Here is a 19128-nt window from a genome sequence, read left to right as displayed (position 1 = left end):
TTGCTATCAAAAGTAAGAATTGACTGCACATGTTCAAACTATTTACAACTGCTAATCAGAGATGCAGTTTTTAAATATTGATGGGAAAGATGTATGCAGTCTAAAGGGTATCTGAGTTTAGAAGTTAGAGAGATGCAGTATCAACACTTCATAGCACCACGAAATGAAAACATCTCATTCTCCTTACCTGTACCTCAAGTTTTGTGCAGTGATAATTAGGTATATTTCCTCCTTTATGTAACACACATACACACACATATATATTCTATTTGTAACTGTAGTTATATTTATGTGTTTGTCTTCTGAACATGTTCAACTCAAAGACTACTGCAGTCATACATTATATTTCAGAAAAAAAGGAGAAGGACTACAGAGTGTAACTTGTGGGGTTTTGATGGACTTTTTTTGCTTTTCTTCCAGGTGACCTTTACAAAGAGGAAATTTGGGTTAATGAAGAAGGCTTATGAGCTGAGTGTTCTGTGTGACTGTGAGATTGCTCTGATCATCTTCAACAGCACCAACAAACTGTTCCAGTATGCCAGCACTGATATGGACAAAGTGTTGCTGAAATATACCGAGTACAATGAACCACATGAGAGTCGAACGAATTCAGATATTGTTGAGGTAAGACTTCATGTATTGCTCTGAGATACAGGTGCTCCAAGCAAGTAGATAAGACCCTCAGGTGACATAGCAGCAGGAGAGCAGAACAATACACTGGTGTATTGGTTTGGGGGTGTATTGGTTTGGGTCTTGGTGAAGCCAAGACTGAAAGAAAGCTATGTCTTGTGAGCTATAAGTTTTATCCCACTGAGTCTTGCAATGGGATCTCTGGCTCCCTATTGTCCAGCTTTCTGTGTTGCTTTGTCCCTGTGTCCCGTTAGTCCTCTCCATGCCTTGACCATTACCAACCAGCTGAACCTCCCCTTTGTCTCCTAGTCTCTCCTAGTCACATGCTCTCCAGAAAACACTGCATACCTTGTCTCCACACTCCAAAAGTTATATTATCTGTCCGGGGGGATATAAATATACATAGTAAAAGATGTGAAAGAAGACTTAGAGCCACTGCTTGGAGGCATTTAACTGACTTTTTTAGCTTTTGATTATTTATGGAGGAAAGATATTTAATAAAATGCAAGAAAAGTTTACTTATAATCTGCAAAATAAAAATGTTTCAGCTACCTCTCACAAATGCTATTAATATAATGTAATAGGAACAGTATTAAAGCAGAATGCTAGAAACAGTCAGAATGCTAGAAACACTTTTTAATTATTAGTTTTTTAAAGCATAGGGCAATTTTTAATTACAATTGATGAAAATTATAAAATAAAATTTTAAATTTTAAAATTTAAGGTTCTAATACTTGCAGTAAAGTCAGTTTACTTTAAAATCACAATGGGAGTCAAACCGTGCAAAATACATGAAGCCTTCAATGATTTTGTTCCTATAGCAAAGCACTCACACTGATATCTAAGAAATTAATAATCTGACCTATACAATTTCTGTTTTCAAAGCACCTGAGTGATTAGGCATCCAGTATTATAATATTATTATTTTAAAAAGTAATGGAAGGTTAAAGATCAGGGAAAATTTATTCCTGAATACCCTGGCGCTTAGTTTTTAAAGGTGTTAGTTTCAGATTTTTAAATAATTTGTATGTTGTCCCAAATGAGACTTTGATGCTTTTGAATTCTTCACCCAAGTTAGTCATGCATTTGAGACTAGCAAAGTAAGGAATTTAATTATTTACATATAATATTTTTTATGGATAAAAAATGTTGCCTAATGAACGTTGCTACACATGTTACAAAGAGTCACAGACACACCACCATAGATGGGCAAAAATATATATCAATTTTCTGTCTATCCTTGTGTCACCATCTGGGAAGATACTGTTTTACATCCTTAATGATTTCCCCCCAGATTTTCTCCACCATTAGAAGAAGGTGAGGTTCTGACAGCAGAACAAAAATTTATGTGATGTAACACTAGGAGGAAAGTGCATAATATCTTCCTCCTCTCCATCATCTCTTTTCCTCTCTTTGAATCATCTGTATAGACATGAAGCCTTTTCTGTCACCTAGATTTTTTAAGCCCATGTCCTGTCCAATAGAATTCAAATTCTATGCCCAAAATAATGTCCTGTCCTCTTATAGTGGCAAAAAGCCAGAATATTCTTAGCAGAAAAGTTTCCTGTGATATCTTTACTTCTTCCTGCAGGCTTTCTTGTGGAAATAGGTGAGTAATCCATTTAGGGATTTATTACTTGCTTTACAGTGAATGAATACTTTTGATCTTGAGGACTATGGTTTTTAAAGGTACCTGAGTTAAAATTTAAAATTTCAAATAATTTCTATGTTGTTATAACTATCAGATTTTTCAGAAGGAGCACTCGCTACACCAGCAAAATTCCTTTCTGCGTGAAGAGTGGGACAATTTGGATAGGTTGATAGGCAGATTTGAATGCAGATGTATAATTTTCTGGCTATACCCAAGGTTTGGTGGGCATACCTTTTTACAGGGATGAAAATAAAAGTAGGTAATTGAAATATGCATTATTTAAACTGAGCAGCCTAACAATAGGCAGAAAAGACCAAATTAAGTGAAGGTTTATAGTTTTTCCATATGCTCTGTCAACTTTGAATTCAGTTTGCTGTTACATTTTTCAGTGTTTTGCCTGAAATATAAAATACTTAAACTGCATCCATACTGATACGGTTTCAGAATCTAAGGAGTATTTCTGCAGGGTCTATCCTGCCTTTACTGGGTAATTAACATGGTAGTTACAGGTACAGGAGAGGAATAGAGCCCCTGAAAATATGCAATTTGATAAATGGCTTGATTTTTCCTGTAGTTTGGGTATATTTTTAGGTACAGGATATAAATCTGCCACGCATTTAAATACTTTAATTGATCAGTTAAACTGACTACATTACACATTATTTTCCTTGTAAGGAGTTCATCTCTTTTCACTTTCAGGCAGTTAGATTTCACACTTACAAGTTTTTAATCTTATTCTTCCAGAGCAATCACCTGCAGCTGAGAATCAGACAGTATTATTAAATCTGATCATTTTCAATTGTTCAATAACTATATTTCAGCAGAAGAAAAGGTCATAGCTGTACTCACAGATTTCTGCACAGTACTAGAGAAAGAAAACTTTTTTAGATAGACTTATGAAAGTTTGAAATATATCTGTCAACTGTATAAAGGTCTTTAAAATCCAATTTCCATTCACAATCAGCATAATATTAACTATTTAGTTACTTTTCAGTTGTGATAGAACCATGTTATCAGTCATCAGAATATGTTATAGCCTCTTGGAACAATCTATATTCAAAGAAAATTAAAAGCTCTCTAATATGTAGTTAATTACTTTTAAGTTAAATCACTGCTATTCAAATAGAAAAATTGTATAACTTTTCATGTAGATCTGGCTAAAGCTGTTAATTTTATTAAGCAAATGTTTTCAGTTTAATTACTGGGATTAATTACATTTAACATTTCTGAAGGAGTGAGGTTTTGGGCCATAACTTGTTATTTAAATATCAGAAGACAGAAAGTGTCATACATCTAACAAACATTACACATTTTTCAATACACTATTTTTCAGTGGAAAATTGGTCCTATCCAGCTTATAGGAATATGATCTCAATAAATTTGTCTTGATAAAAAAATGGAGTGGCTAATATCAAGAGAATTGTAAAGGCCAGTTCCTGTTATTCTTTGAGCTCTTTTCTTTTAATGTTTTAAATAAATAGCTCACATTTTTTTTACATGTGTAACCATTTTATTTTCATGTAATAAATATATTACATATATATATGAGATGGTGTTTTCCAGTTTCTTCATTCAAAATGGTGTTGATAAACATGCAGTTTGGTATATCTGAGATTTTCACAGCACAAAAATTATCTACCAGCTGAATGTTTTTCAATTAACACCCACTAAATACACTTACAACAAATACAGATAACTAAAAGTCACTGTGTACTCAAGAAGAGGAAAATATTTTCAGTCAACATTCAAGTTTACCCATTTTAAGCAACAGTGACAACTATTGTGAGTTTTACCAAAATCTATATGAAGATACGTATTAGTTCTGAGAGGGTGGGATGGGGGAGGAAGGGCAGAGGAAAAAGTTATATTCTGAGACTTCTCTTTAGAGTTAACTAGATTCTTCAAACTGAAGCTTTTTTGTCCTCAACCACCAAACCACTCACACCACAGTCATTCATTCATTCATTCAATTTTCCTTCAGTTAAAAAGTGAGTATTAGTTGCTGGATATAGTAATTTCTTTTAATGATAGCAGAAACCATGCAGAATTCCTTCAGCATTGGGGAAAAAATATTAATTTAATATTTATGCTAACTTCCAAGTGTGTATGTAACTACCAACAGTAATATATTCAGCAAAGTTCCATAGGACTAGGCAATAACTTTGTTATGGCAATAAGGAAATGGGGAAGAGAAAATGTTGGAGCTTTACAGCAGTTGAGTATATGCATTATGCATTCTTCATATTTATTAAAAATGAGGCCAGATCCTCTCCTTGTTTCTGTAAAACAGAAGTGATTGTAACACAGCTTATGTCAGTGATATTTCAGTGCCACACTCCTCTGATTAACAAGAATCCAGTGCTGCGAGTCCACTGCTTAGGAGCTCAGAAGGGACCTTAGATTGAAGGGGACAGATTTCATTGCATCAGTACTGGGGAATGCTTGTATCTTGGCTTCCAATGGAATTAGAGCTCTAACAATGTTACAGAAATCTGCCGTAATTCTTCAGTTAAGCCATCAAGGCTTTGCTGATTTAAGGTGAAACTTCCTGCCTCTTTTCTCAGTCACTGTCCCTTTTTCCTTGTCATTTATTTCATGTCAAAGCATCAGCTACTGTCTCAGCTTTAGCAGACCTCTAGTGAGTTTTCACTAAGTCCTCGTTTTGATTCAGTTTCTTGGATACTGAGTTTAATAGGCTGATCCTTGCTCTGCGTGCACATAAATCATTCCTCCACAAATCACTCACCACTTTATCTTTCAGCTCTTTTTAAGCCCCCAATCCATCAATTTCCATGACCCTGCTGCTATTATTGTCCCTCTTTCTCCAACTGGCTTCTATTCCTCTGCTGGTTCAGTGGTCACTGCCTTTAGTTCAAGTTCTCCTACTAGGTCAGCCCTTTCAAATTCATCCCATTAAACCTATCTTCCATTTTCAGGCAAACATCCATCCACCTTAGTTCCCTTCTGCTGTACCACTAATAACTAGTAGAGAAAAAAGAGGAACACTGACTTCATTCATCTTTCTCTTTGCTAACTTAGGTTCTATGTCATGAGCACTGATTACCCACCAACTCTCTTAATTTTGCAAAGTTCACTGTGTAAAACTCCTACTTTGCATGCATGCACACACATCTGTCTCTCTTTGCAGCAGTCTTTCACCTTACAAAAAGCTCTCCCATGAGCTCAGTGTCTTTACCTTTTCTGAAATATCTCTCGTTATCTGCTTTTGGCTGTATCTTTTTCTGGTGTCTGACTTCAACTGCTTCTTTTTTCTCTGTTTTTTGGGGGGTTTTTTGGGGGGTTTTGTTTGTGGTGTTTTGTTGTTGTTGTTGTTGTTGTTGTTGTTTTTAATTTTTTTTTTTTATCTCCCTGACCCTTAGAAGGGTTTCAGGGTCCTCAAGATAGACTTTTCCATATAGGAAGGTGTCAGCTCCTGCAATACAGTGTGATATCTTTCTGCTTCAATAATACCTTGTTCTCAGCTGTACTCTACATAGTTTTTTTGACCTGAATATATATGAAGGATATTATCCCCTTTCACCCACCTCTTCGCTCACTCTTGCAATTTTGCTGTATTCTAGTGCACACTGACAGGTTCTGCCTCAAAGTATTTACAATCCTACTTCAGATATGGCACAGTAGAACAGGTTGCAAAATAAGGTGATGATAATACAGTAACAAGATTCTCCATGTAACATATATCAGTACTGTTTCTTTCAAATAATGTTTATACCTCTCTTATGAAGGATTTACTTTTGACAGTTTCTGAGGACCTTCACCTCATCCTCAGTTTCATCCTTCTTAATCTTTTCCCAATCGCACACCAATACATACTTCAGAGTGTCATCAAGTTGTGCTCTCCTGTTTCTCATGTCCCTTGCTCTTTCAATCTGACTGTAAGGGATTGATTTTCTATTACACCTGATGCTCCTCTATCCTCCTTTTCCTCTCTTTTCTCATGGAAATTAAGTAAGTATGGAAAACTTGAATTGGGTGTACTCTTGCTTTTTATCACATAGTGATAGTGAAGATTTCATCAAGAATTAATCTGAACTATTCTAGGAGATTAATTATCTCAAGGCCATTGTGACGCAGCTTCAGGTTTACCATAGGAAAAAAAAAAAAAAAAAGTAGTTCTACTTTGCAATAATATGTCACACTGTTAAATAATTTACACATTCTAGACTCTTTTTCATGGATAATGAGCATCTAGCATCATTCTTTTAACCTGCTTTGCCTAGGGTCATACATCTTCATTGCTCTAGTAACTATTGGTGAATTGACCTTTTACAGAGTATTTCCCCTTTTTCAGTGGACTCCTCTATTTGGGAGAACAGTCTGAACATAACAAAGAATTTGCAGCAGCATTTTCCCCTAAGAGGAAGAAGGGAGGTTCTGAACATGTGAAATTCATCCTGTAGATGGCTCATCCTTTGTGTTTCACAGCACATAGGGAAACCTTCACAGACCTAAATGTTAAAATGACAGGGAACAAAGTAATACCAAGCCCTATAGGGTGACTGAATTTAGAATTTTTTTCTTGTGTGCATTTTACTTGTTGAAAAAAACATTTTTGCTCTGAAAAAAAATGCATTCAATGAAAGCGTACAGCCAGTGATATATAGCAATAAATTCTTCCACAGGCTTCTAGAAAAACTAGCTTGAACTGAAAATCCACTCGCTTTTAGTATGACTAGCCACAACATGTTAGTAAGCATGAAATACTGCTAAATTTTTCTGAGGGACTTGAGATTTAAAACTTAGTATAGCTTAGCACATTAAAAGGTTGGAGTTGACGAGAATAGCACTTGGAAGTCCATGGGCAGTACTTGTGCCTGAGAGGAGTACCATGGTCCTGTTTTGCTCATGGACTTACTGCACATTATCCCATCAGTCCTTACAGGTGTGCTGTGGGTCCTAGAGGATTAGTGTAGGATTAGTCACTTGGTGTGGAAGTTCTGAATGAGATGAAGAGAAAAGAAAATATCTTCTGTCAATTATTTCTAAAGGTCACAGAGCTAATGACTAGCTAGGAGGTTAATTAGATTCTGTAAGCCTCTTCATATCAATTAAGACTCTTATCTGTATATTTGTAGTAAATAAGCCCATATAACTCTCTGTATGTTCTCTTTTTAGAGAAAAGTAAGGCAACTGTTTTAGCTTGTTTAATATAATAAATGTATTTTCTCCTCTTGTCATCATAACTTAATACTACATATAAACAAGCTGTGAAATACACATCAAGTCACATTTTGAGCTGTTGAAATCAGGGGAATTCTTTCAACTATGATGGGCTGAAGATCTGGGACAGTATAGAAAGTAAGCCTGTATGTACGAAAGGTTATTCAGGGTGATCTAAAGACAGTACAGTGTATTGGATACTGCCCTGGACTAGGACTCGTGAGACTTCTATTTTATTAATAGCTTTGCCAAATACTCTTGTGTGACCTTGGGTAAGTCACATTTCCTCCTAATGCTTCAGTTTCCCTATCTGTAAAATGGGGGTAGCACTATTGATTTCCTTTGTAAATTGGTTAAAGACTGGTTGTTCAAAAAACAGCTACTGGTACCAGTACCACAGGCCAGGAGATGTTTGGAAAGTGTCCAGTGGCCAAGAAACTTACTTTGGATGATTATTTAGGCTTTTTAAATGCCTTCACGTTTTTTAATTTATAGTAAATATGAGCCAAGTCACTATTACCAACATCATATATGACAAAATCATGGGACTGACTTCAAGATCTTCAGCATTTTTTAAATATTCCTTTGATCTTTCTTTGTTTGCCATCCTAGTACTGAGCCTTTGCAAAATGTGTTCGTAACCTAATGTTATGTGAGGTTTTTCTATGCTTTTCCTAACCACGATTACTACAGAAAAAAATCTCTGAAGGGAAAATATCTCGTTTTCAAAAGTACTAAAAATCTGTCTGTTTCATCAATACTGATTTAATTTTTTTAGCATTTACTTTAGAAATACATCACTTTTAAACAGAAACTGGTATTCTCACCTAATCTTATTATTCTATCAATTTGGGCTTCATGTAAATAGTAACTATTACAAGGCCATGAGAGAAACTTCAAAGCTGGAAAACTGTGGAAGGCAATTTTATTCTGTCCAAAGTAGTCCCTCAGTGGGACTACTGTTCCAGTCAGTGGTAGTGACCAAATTAGTCCCTCTACTGCACCCAATAGGTAGCAATTTATTCTCTTCCTTCCACTTATCCTCATGAGATTTTTGACTCTTTATCTTCCCAGGCTATTGTTCAAGCTCTCCTTGATAACTCTGCAGCTTCCTGTTACTGTGCATTTAATGAGTGAAAGACTTTTGTTACTTTTCAGGCTAGGAGAAGAAAGGCAGAGGTTCAGATGTTGACACTGTTCTTTTATTTTTCTCTAATACGTTTCAAATTAAATCAGTATGTGAAAAAAGCAACTAAAGGAAAGTTGTATTATAACTTTTGCTTTTTCTCAAAAACACAAACAAAAAAAGTGATTTCCATTATGATTTATTTCAACAAAGATTTGATTAACACAAAAAGTAGTTTGTAATACTAATGTATCTCAAATGAAAGGGAAGCCGCTCACCTTAGAGCTTGTTTTTCTGTATTATTTAAGAAGAGAGTAGGAACCGAAAAAGCTAAAAAGAGGTGCAAAGTTAGTTACTCTGAAGCCCATGGTAGAGCAAAAGCTTCTTTTGAGTATAGTTCGAAGGAGGTCTGGTCCTCATGTTTTAACCTTATTGAGGGTCAGGTCATGTTATTTTTCATTTATTCTTTCATAATAATTTTTAAAATATTTTAATAACTTAGTAAATATTTTTAATGGATTGTTGTTAAAATGCTGTGGTGACAAAAGTGAAAAATATGTGCAGAATGTAAATGTGTTTCAAACTCTGTTAATACTTCCTTTCTTTGTCAGACTGGGATCTTGAAGCTGTATTTCTTAAAACAAAATCTATTTCACAGATCACTGTTTCTTTCTCCAAAACATGATATATCTGGCTAAGAAGCTGGAAAAATCTTACATTACAGTCTGTGTAACATTCTTATAACTTAATAGCTCCAAAGTTTTATCCCAATCTAGACATTGGAGAATGTTCTTTGTTTTTGTAGTCACTGTTTCACATAGTAACAGCTTGTTGTATTTTGGTGTGTTTGCCAGAGGGTAGGTTTATTTTTAAATCCCTGAACTCTGAATTTTCTTTATTTTTCCAAGATTGGAAGCAGCTGAAATGCCTGGAGTTACAGGTTGAAGGGCTTGCTTCACAATATGAGATGGGAAGCCTCATCCCCACCCACATGTGTTTTTCTTTTTTTAAATTTTTCCTAACAATGTCTCTTAACTGATATTTGTCTAAAAATAGAAAACATTCTAACTAAAAATAGCTTGGCGCTCAGTCTTGCCAAGGAAAATGGAGAGGAATAGGCGTGGAGTAGAAGACTGAGTAATCCAACTCTATTCATTCACAGATCCCTTTGAGAATGCAGGCAATGATAAAGTGCCCTCAAAAAACCACAGGCCTGACTTGCTCTCTTCAGACTCCTAGGTGCCAATAAACATTTTAGCCCAAGGATATATTTTTTTTTCCCTCATAGATCGTAAACACTTTCTGAAAGACAAGGCTTTGTTTCACAGAAGCTAACTTACTGTCAAAAATAGCTGACTTTCCTAAGGTCTTTTTTTTTTTTTGACTTTCAACATGTTTTCTAATTTATTTTCAGATAAGCAATGACTGCAGTGTTCTGTCAAGAATTACCATGAAATGTCCATATCTAGCGTGAATGAATGAAAAAAAAAAAAATAGATTTCATGTGCCCTCAAAATTCACATATCAGTAATAAAAAAAAAAAATTATTATTCTGTTTCTGAACAGTAGAAGTGAATGAATAGACTTTGTGTATTTCACTGCAAAATATCAAAATTTAGCTGCAGAGCATTTCTGCCTATATAAGCGAGGTTTTTAATTTATAACTGTTCTGAAACTCAAATTTCACCAAGAGGGAAAGGGAGATTGGAATGGAAAGGGACAGGATCTAATTTACTAACAAATAAACATGTTGAGAATCCTGCAAAGCATGAACTTTTTGCTTGAGAAGCTGTCAAATTAGAAAAAGTCAGTGTTGTTTTGTGCTGCAGTTTTTCATATCACATCATTATGGTATTGCAGTGTGAGGTATCAGTAATACTAGATGGCAGAAAAAACACTAGGAAGGGCTGAGCATGTTATTTAAAACATACAAGTTCTGTATGGAGTCTTTTCCATTTTAGATTTTGAGGTTTTGTCTTTTGCTTTTTGTTTAAAACTTAGTAACATGGTCAAACACAGCAACAGGGTGTGGAAATGTCAGCACAGTTCACCGGGTTATTTGAGCCTGAGTATTGTTTTGTTCAGTTCCTGTAATGCTGCTTGTGATAAGACTCTGGAGACAAAGGATGATAATTGATGGAAAGGGACTTAAATCACTCAAAAAAGAATCAAGGTCCTTGTATTTTGGTACATTGACTCTTCTGGTCTCCTTCCTCCTTGTAAAGCATTTTGTCTTCTTGCATGTTGGCCCCCCACTGCTCATTGTAACAGAGGCAGACACAAGTGATTCCTTTATGCAGTACACAGGGTGTAATTGTGTCTGTGTGGTGTATTAGTAACTACCAAGGCTGAATTTGAGTATTGTATCTTCACTGCAAGCACGGAAAAATAGAACACTATCCTGCATTTCCATTTTCAACCTAGATAGTGAACTACTTATAGCTGTGTTCCAGACACAAAGGCTTTTCTGAGCAAACCCATTTTTCATTTTCATCATTGAAATATCTCTGCTTTGTAAGGTAAATACAAAATGTGGTTATTTACTGGGATTCCTACACTGTAGTAATAATCACAAGTGTAGAAATACCACATCTTCTCTTACTTTACAACTATTTTAATGCAAAGTCCTGACCTTGCTCCCTTTTTCCCCAAGACTTTTTGTTTTATTGGGCTCCCATAAGCTGATGACTGTGCTTTGTCAAACCAATATTTAAGATTATGCAACACTGAGCTTCTAGCAAACTCAGAAAGTGATGCAGTTTTTCATGTGCTTACATATGAGCAAGGGGATTTTTCAGTTTATAAGTATTTCCAGATGTGGGTCCTTAGCCACCACTCATAGTTGCATTAGGTAAAAAGAGCCCTATGGTATCAGAAGCCAAAAAATTTTGCTATGCAAAGTCTACCATTCAGGTTTTATTAGATCACTGATTAAAGCCTAGAGTGGCCAATGGAAGCCTTCTGACTAACTTCACATCTGTCTGGTTATAGTTCCTGGCATAGACAACAGTTTCTACAGATTCTGTCACCTTTTGCACTAAGCAATACTAGAATAGGTCTCAATTCTAAAAGGATTTGTAGGAGTCCCATTTCAGACAGTGAAACTATTCATAAGAAGAAAATTGAATGCTCCTGTAAATCTCTGCAGAATCATGGCTCTTTCTTTGAAACAGTCCCAGTGTCAGGAAGGGTGGCAGAGTTGGGACCTAAATAGTTCATACTATGAGTAGCATTTATGTATCTATACTAAGAAGTAAAACACCCAGCTACAGAGCTGGGAAAAAGTGAACCCCTTCCCTGAATAACAAAGGCACTCTGTAAGGGCAACTTCATCACCAGAGAGGATCGGGATACTAAAGTCAGTCCAATCCTGGCTTTTTGCCTACTTCAATCACCTGCTAGGGACCTGGCACGTTAAATGTTCTGCTCAGGCCAGAACATCTTACCCTTTTCTTTTACATGAAGCAAAATACCTTCATACCTCTCCTTCCCTGGACACAGTTCACACTGTATGTTTTTGAGATGCCTTTCCACAGTTTTCATAGCTCTGGCAAAAGTTCTGTTAAACTTCAAAATATGCTGACTTTTTTACTTTGTTACAGTAAGAAGGTATAAATTAATTATTTATTTGCTTACTATAAAATTTGCATCCATCTTTTATGTATTATGTACTTCATATAGATTAGACTCCATTTGCCCTCAATTCAGTGAGGCCTCTACATGTGTGTTTATATAAAAGATAATTGAATTGAATGTAAGTTAACAAATTTGTGGAGCTATAAAACATCAAACATATATGATTTATTGTCTATGTTTTTAATAATCACAAGTCTAGTGATCAGCTGTGAATAATGTCCATAGTTCGGAACTGTTAGGCGATGTTAAATCTTAAATTGCCATTGTTCTTTGCATTAGAAAAAAGCAGAGCTTCCATCAACATTTTCTTTATGAAGAAATTTATAAATCCAAAGCTTTATGTTTTCGTGTTTTCCTTACTTAATTTACCATGAGTGTTTCTGTATATTGGTTGCCAGTTAACAGAGGAGTAAAGTTATTAAAAGTTGCATAATCTGTGTTCTAAACAATTCATTGATTTTTCTATATCATAGACAGGAATGTTAAAGGCAAAAATATGTGACACATTGCATATGCTTGTATTTCAAAAATCTCAAATCCATTTATTTATATCATCCCATATAATCTATGGACAGCTATATTTACATTTTATAATACAGAGTTATAAAAATGATCATGCACTTGACTTTGGGTTGCTCAAGTAAATGTTTATTTCTTTGATCAAATGTTCCAGCACACAGGCTGTTCAAAGAAAGTAAATTATAGAAGAGTTGATAAGAATACTTTAAACAACATACAGCTGATATAGATAGATTCAAAAGAGATCAAAATCTTGACAAAGAAACAGCCCCTAGTGGACTGCATGGTGCATATTTAAATTACTACAATATAATCATGTCTATAGCATGAAAAACGTAAAAACATATAAATTTTCCTTTCATTTTTACATGGCAAGGCTTGGTTATTACATACTTCTAGCATGTTCAAACATATATCGGTAAGCTGAAAGCTTCACAGCAGTTACCAGTATGTGCCTTAGCAGCTAAGCTGTATTTTTTTAACCCATGTGAGAAGAAACCTGCCTCCTTATATGTAAATTTTCACACAACCTACATATTGTTTAACTTATGAATAAAAATTCATAATTATGATCATTACTTTTCACCCTATGTCTGTATATGTTTCACAGATGTGACTAAACAAAAACTTTAAGAAGTGACTACACAAAAAATGTGGCAACCAATGTCATTTATCCAAAAGTCTCATCTGGATGTGCATGAAGTTTGTGAAGGATCTCATATTTACCCTTGAAGATTACTATAGGTCTATACTATCCTTAATAAGTATTAATCCAATCTGGGCCAAAATTGAGTCTCTTCCAGTCCCACTTTAAGATCCAAAGGACTTCAACAGATGTTTTTCAAGCAAAAATGCTATGACAAGCCATAGAACTCTGTCCTCTGTCAAGTACTGTTTCTCTGATCCAACAAACATTGCATATGTTAATGAACAAAAGCAAAATATTAAAGCGGAGTGCAGAGGTTTAACCTATCTACAGTTTTCAAGAGCATAGGAAGCTGGGTAAATCCTATCCATTCCAGGGATATGGGAGGCAATAGTTTTGAGCCCATTCAGATCAAGGAAGAAACAGAATCTGTGTTTCCAGTTTCCAGTTAGCATGTTTCTAACCACCATTTGTTATACAGAAAATCTGCAACAGCAAGCTTTTATTGAAAGGGAAGAACGAGTCTCCCTAGGGTCTTTGAAAGGCTACCTGTAGGAGGGGCGGTATGCTTGAGTCAGTGCCTGAACACCCAGTAGGGCTTTAGGGGCAAAGGCGTCTCTGCAGCCCTGGGTGAGCAGTGTGACTTCTGATGAGGGATAGGATTTCCAAAAACCCACTTGCTTGGTCTGGGTCACTCACAACTTCATCACATGCTTCAGGTTTGGATCCTGTTCTGTAGCACCGAACTCTTCCGGTGCCTCAGATCCTAACACAGTGTGAATTCCACTCTGAAGATCAGGTGCCTAAATAGTAAGTATTGCCAAATTGAGATTTCTATGTCCCTAAATCCTTTATTGGATCTATTCCATAACCCTTTTTTTTGTCACAAGGCCCTTTCATGCAGCAAAGCAATTGCAGCAGGGTGTGGACTGCTCTTTATGGTTTCAGTGTAAGCTCAAAGCAATGTGGCTAAGGAACACTCCTCACTGACTATTTGCCTACCCTGTCACTTTAAAAAGTAATTTTTTTCCAAAGAATGCTTGGAAAGATGTGCTATCATTTCACTGTCCTAGAGACATCTTCATTTATGGCTTTCAGGTTGGGGGGGGGGGTGGTAGTTCTTCCTAACTGGCATTATTAGTGGAACCCTTGAACAGCTAGGACCCCTGTATATACCTATATATGTGTAAATATAACTTGACAATTGTGAATTGACCTGTATCAACAGTAAGCAGTTTATTTAGTAAGACTAAACTCACGTGATAGTAATGCCCCTGAGTTCATAAGTGTAGCCTGAAGAGAAGGGAGATGATTCTAAGCTTGGACTTGAGGTGAAACACTGGGTCTCAAGTGTTATAGAAAATTTTTTTGTCTCTCACACAGATTAAATTTTTCATTCCTTCCTATTAAGGAGTTTGAGAAATCCATCTACTCCTGTATAGTATTTTTCATGGGAGAAACTTCCTTAATTCCACCTCCTTTTTCATGAAGGGTGATGGAGTAACAGAGCTGACTACACCTAAACATTCTGCAGTTAGGTCTGCTTCCTGCTGATCTCCACAACCAACTCAGTGGCAGGAATAAAAGAAGTACTCGTCAATTCCTGCTACTGCTATTGTATTCTGTGGTTTTGTGATATAGCATACCCCAGATAGAAACAGGAATCTTACCAACCTTTAACAGTCAGTGTCAGTAAGTTTGCTGCTGCATATTTGAAATTTTCACGTTGTGGAGAATATAGACACTATAGACACTAGGATCAAAATTTTGCACTTCTGAGCTGGAAAAATTCTTTTACTCTCACTGCTTATATACCTGTTGGCCTCTTCACAGAAAGGGTCTTCTAGCATTACTAAATTTCATTGAAATTTTAGTTATTTAAGGCATTGCTGGTCCCTTTCACTGCATTAAGTGCTGTGTGAAAGGCTGGGACCACAAAAATCAGTCAGGATCTCTTTGCCAGATCTTTGATTTTAATGTATCAATAGTAAGAGGCAAAGCGATGTGTATTTTGAGGTAATCTCATCTTTAGCCTTATCACAGTCTCTGCTTTCTTTGGCACAGTTAGCTTCTGACTGATTTTAAAATAGAATTTTTGTATTCAGACACAGAATAACTGTTACAAACCATGAAGTACTCCTTTATTATTCCATGTAATACTCTTTACCTTTCCTCTAGGTTGTTTTATTGCACTGTAAATGCTCTACAGAGCTTAGGAAAGAGCTCACTTCTGTGGTAGCAGGCTGCTGACTACACACAGCTCAGAAGATAGCCAAGATAATGGAATAAGTAAAAGACCTTCGTTTTCTTGCCAAAAAATTGCCAGAAGAAAATGCAACTGTTGTTCCATCTCTCATCATGATTGTTTCAAGTTTGGTTTGTAGTTGGCCCAAACCTCCAGCATGTTCCAGCATGGCAAGAACAGGAGTAGTACTTTTGCACCTGTGGATTTCAGCTCCTCATTAGCTAAGGATCCTGTATTCCTTGTGCACAGGCTGAGCATGTCAGAAAAAAAAAGTCAAAATATTACTGACTTCTGATTGTTTTTCTCAAGGTAGCCAAAACAACCCCCTGCAGCGCTACAGGCTGAGTTCAGAGTGGCTGGAGAGCAGCCAGGAGGAAAGGATCTGGGGTTGCTGATCGACAGGAAGCTGAACATGAGCCAGCAGTGTGCCCAGGTGGCCAAGAAGGCCAATGGCATCCTGGCCTGGATCAGGAACAGTGTGGCCAGCAGGAGCAGGGAAGTGATTCTTCCCCTGTACTCAGCACTGGTGAGGTCACACCTGGAGTGCTGTGTCCAGTTCTGGGCCCCTCAGTTCAGGAAGGACATTGAGGTGCTGGAGCGGGTCCAGAGAAGAGCAACCAGGCTGGTGAAGGGACTTGAGCACAAGTCCTATGAGGAGAGGCTGAGGAAGCTGGGGTTGATTAGTCTGGAGAAGAGAAGGCTCAGGGGAGACCTCATCACTCTCTACAACTACCTGAAAGGACGTTGTAGCCAAGTGGGGGTTGGTCTCTTCTCCCAGGCAATCATCAGCAGGACAAGAGGGCACAGGCTTTAGCTCTGCCAGGGGAGGTTTAGGTTAGATATTAGAAGGAAGTTCTTTATAGAGAGAGTGATCTCTGGAATGGCCTACCCAGAGAGGTGGTGGATTCACCGTCCCTGGAGGTTTTTAAGATGAGGCTGGATGTGGCACTGAGTGCCATGATCTAGTAATCACAGTGGGGTTGGATCAAGGGTTGGACTTGATGATCTTGGAGGTCTCTTCCAACCCAGTTAATTTTATGATTCTATGATTCTAAGTCAGTGAGGGTTACCTTTTTTCTCAGGAACACAGTCCTCAAAACACTGTGTCAGTGTTGCAAAACACTGTGAAGTGACATTACATAGGAGGTCAGTTCTTTAAAACAAATGCACTCCTTCAGGCTGCTCTGGATTTGGGATTTTCAGTTAGAAAAGTTCCCCTTCTTATATGTGACATGACTCAGTGAGACTCTGAGAAAACAGCTGTGTTATCTGGAGATGTGAGTACCTCCATGCTATTTATTGCTTTTCCTGCATTGGAGGTCACCACCTTCATGGCAGAGTCAGAGGAAGGGTATGTATGCCCACCCCTTGGCTGCTCCACCTCTGCAACTCTGGCATGGGGTGAGGAGTGTCAGGTGGCAGGGCAAAGCAGGCAGTCCTGCACAGTGATTTTTGCTGCAGCAGCGAGAGATGCCAAAGCTGGTCAAAGCCCACAGCTAAGCTTTTGCCAAGTGAAGCAGAACCTACTATGCCCACATTCACAGTGTCCCTCATGCCATTCTCAACCAAGTCTTAGAAAAGTTAAATAGGTTGAAATCTTATTTATTTGACCATCTCTCCTGCAGAATTAGGGGACTCCAGTGGAGACATCTTTTGTAGCCCACAGAATTTTCTGCTTGTAAAGACCATATGATTAAAGATTTTAAGATCTCAGACAGTAAGACTTTGGCAGGCCAATGTAACAATTCATTTTTAAAACCTGTAATTATATCCAAAAAAAGAAATCCAGTTTCACAATGAAAAATCATAAAATTTAGAATGTTTTAGCTGCTTCCAGAAGCAGCTGAAATTTTCAACCAAGATATTTAATTTCTGAATTAAGAATTTTCCCTTCCCTTCCCTTCCCTTCCCTTCCCTTCCCTTCCCTTCCCTTCCCTTCCCTTCCCTTCCCTTCCCTTCCCTTCCCTTCTTTTTTTCTTCTTCTCAGCCATGATTTTTCTAGTATCTCTGTAAACTGTGTCTTGATTATGCCTCTGACTCTTCTGTTTTCTCAACAAGAACTAGAAGCTGCTCCTTTTCTAAGGTTTTCTTCTCTCCCAAGCAGAGTACCATAACTGACCATTATGTTGGCAATTTAACTTATCTTCTGCTCAACAACACTGCAGAGGTCAGCATGTAAAGCAAGTTTTGCAGGTGTATGTGAGGGTCTGTCTGTTTACATCAAATTTAGACTTCTAGTTGAGTACATTGCCACTTGTTTGCGTTTTTCCTTCTTATAGCACCCCAATCATACTGGTGGTTACTATCATTTGGCTTTTTATAGAGGGAGAACTACATAAAAGTGAATTAACAAAGCCCATGCGGGAAGTTGGTAAGACAAGTGGGAGCTAAACTGGGTCTTCTGAGAGTGCAGTAGCAATTTAACCCTTGGATAATCTTATGTTAAGGGAATTTTGCCTCCATGATGGAACAGTTTGCAATAATGGAGATTTAGAATTCCCTTGCCTGGAAAGCTTCCTAAATTATCAAAAACCTTTTCAAAATCTGACAACTTTTTGCTAATTTGGTCTTTTCTGATTCTTTCCTTTTGTGAGAAGTGCTTACCTCTCTTAAGAAAAGACCAGAGTGCTAGGAGCAGTATGACGTTTAAAGTTATGGTTCAGGAACTTAGTTGTTTAAGGGACTAGCTTTCAGAGATAATTATCCAGTTCTGGAGTTTCATCCAGCTACTTCATACAAATCCTGACTCTACTTTCTTACCATTTTTTTGGTTAGTGTTTACTTAATTTATCTGTAAGTTTCAGCTTACAAAGTTTCTGTCTGCATTTTAACACCCTCTAAGATTCTCCACAGGAAAAAAAAAAAGCAGTTCTTTGTTTCTAGCAGATGACACTTTGGTAGGCTGACAAATGTGTATCATAGGATAGAGATTTTGGCAGCTCTTTAAGGATAGATACAATTTACGCAAATGTTTCTGGTAAATAACAGAACTTATACATACAGGGGATAAAGCCATCTTAAATACGAAATTCTGCATTGTTTGAGTTATCTGTTCTCATAGTTTATCATGGGCCAATTTGGATTCTCAAATAGTCCTTGCTTACTCTAAACTTAGTGAAGAGATTTTCTTCTCTTTCTGCTTGGTGACAGCTTGACTCTATCAGCAGAATAGTCAGCTGATGGTTACTGCTTTGTGCTATTTAAGGCCTCCATACTGCAATGAAACAGGAGGCTAGAGTTTCGGAGATTTGGCCTCTATTGGAATTTACCATTTTTGAAAAATATATTGATTTGGGCATTTTTACCAATGGATAAACAATTAGAGTACCATAAAAATGAAAGGAAATGTTCTTTTTCCTTTAAAAGGAACTGCTATTCAGCAACATTTACTCATCATACTGGTACCTTTTTTTTTTTTTTTTTTTTTTTTTTTTTTTTTTTTTTTTTTTTTTTTTTTTTTTTTTTTTTTTTTTTTTTTTTTTTTTTTTTTTTTT

The 19128-nt window shown here is 36.7% G+C and overlaps 1 protein-coding gene across 21 annotated transcripts in view; it reads left to right on the top strand.

The window, feature by feature from the left end:
* Nucleotides 1-19128, top strand: part of MEF2C (myocyte enhancer factor 2C) — a 136189-nt gene that overhangs the window by 69757 nt on the left and 47304 nt on the right. For all 21 annotated transcript variants that reach the window (XM_027877707.1, XM_027877753.1, XM_027911693.1 and 18 more), the window contains one exon: nucleotides 421-624. In XM_027877707.1, coding sequence (XP_027733508.1) covers nucleotides 421-624 — 204 coding nt within the window. The remainder of the gene's footprint in view (nucleotides 1-420; nucleotides 625-19128) is intronic.

The sequence above is a fragment of the Empidonax traillii genome, unplaced genomic scaffold, assembly GCF_003031625.1.
Source record: "Empidonax traillii isolate 1590-97213 ecotype Southwest subspecies unplaced genomic scaffold, ASM303162v1 scaffold4:size3804566, whole genome shotgun sequence".
NCBI classification, from domain to species: domain Eukaryota; kingdom Metazoa; phylum Chordata; class Aves; order Passeriformes; family Tyrannidae; genus Empidonax; species Empidonax traillii.
The sequence above is the reverse complement of the archived record's forward strand: the minus strand, read 5'-3'. Positions and strand labels throughout refer to the sequence as shown.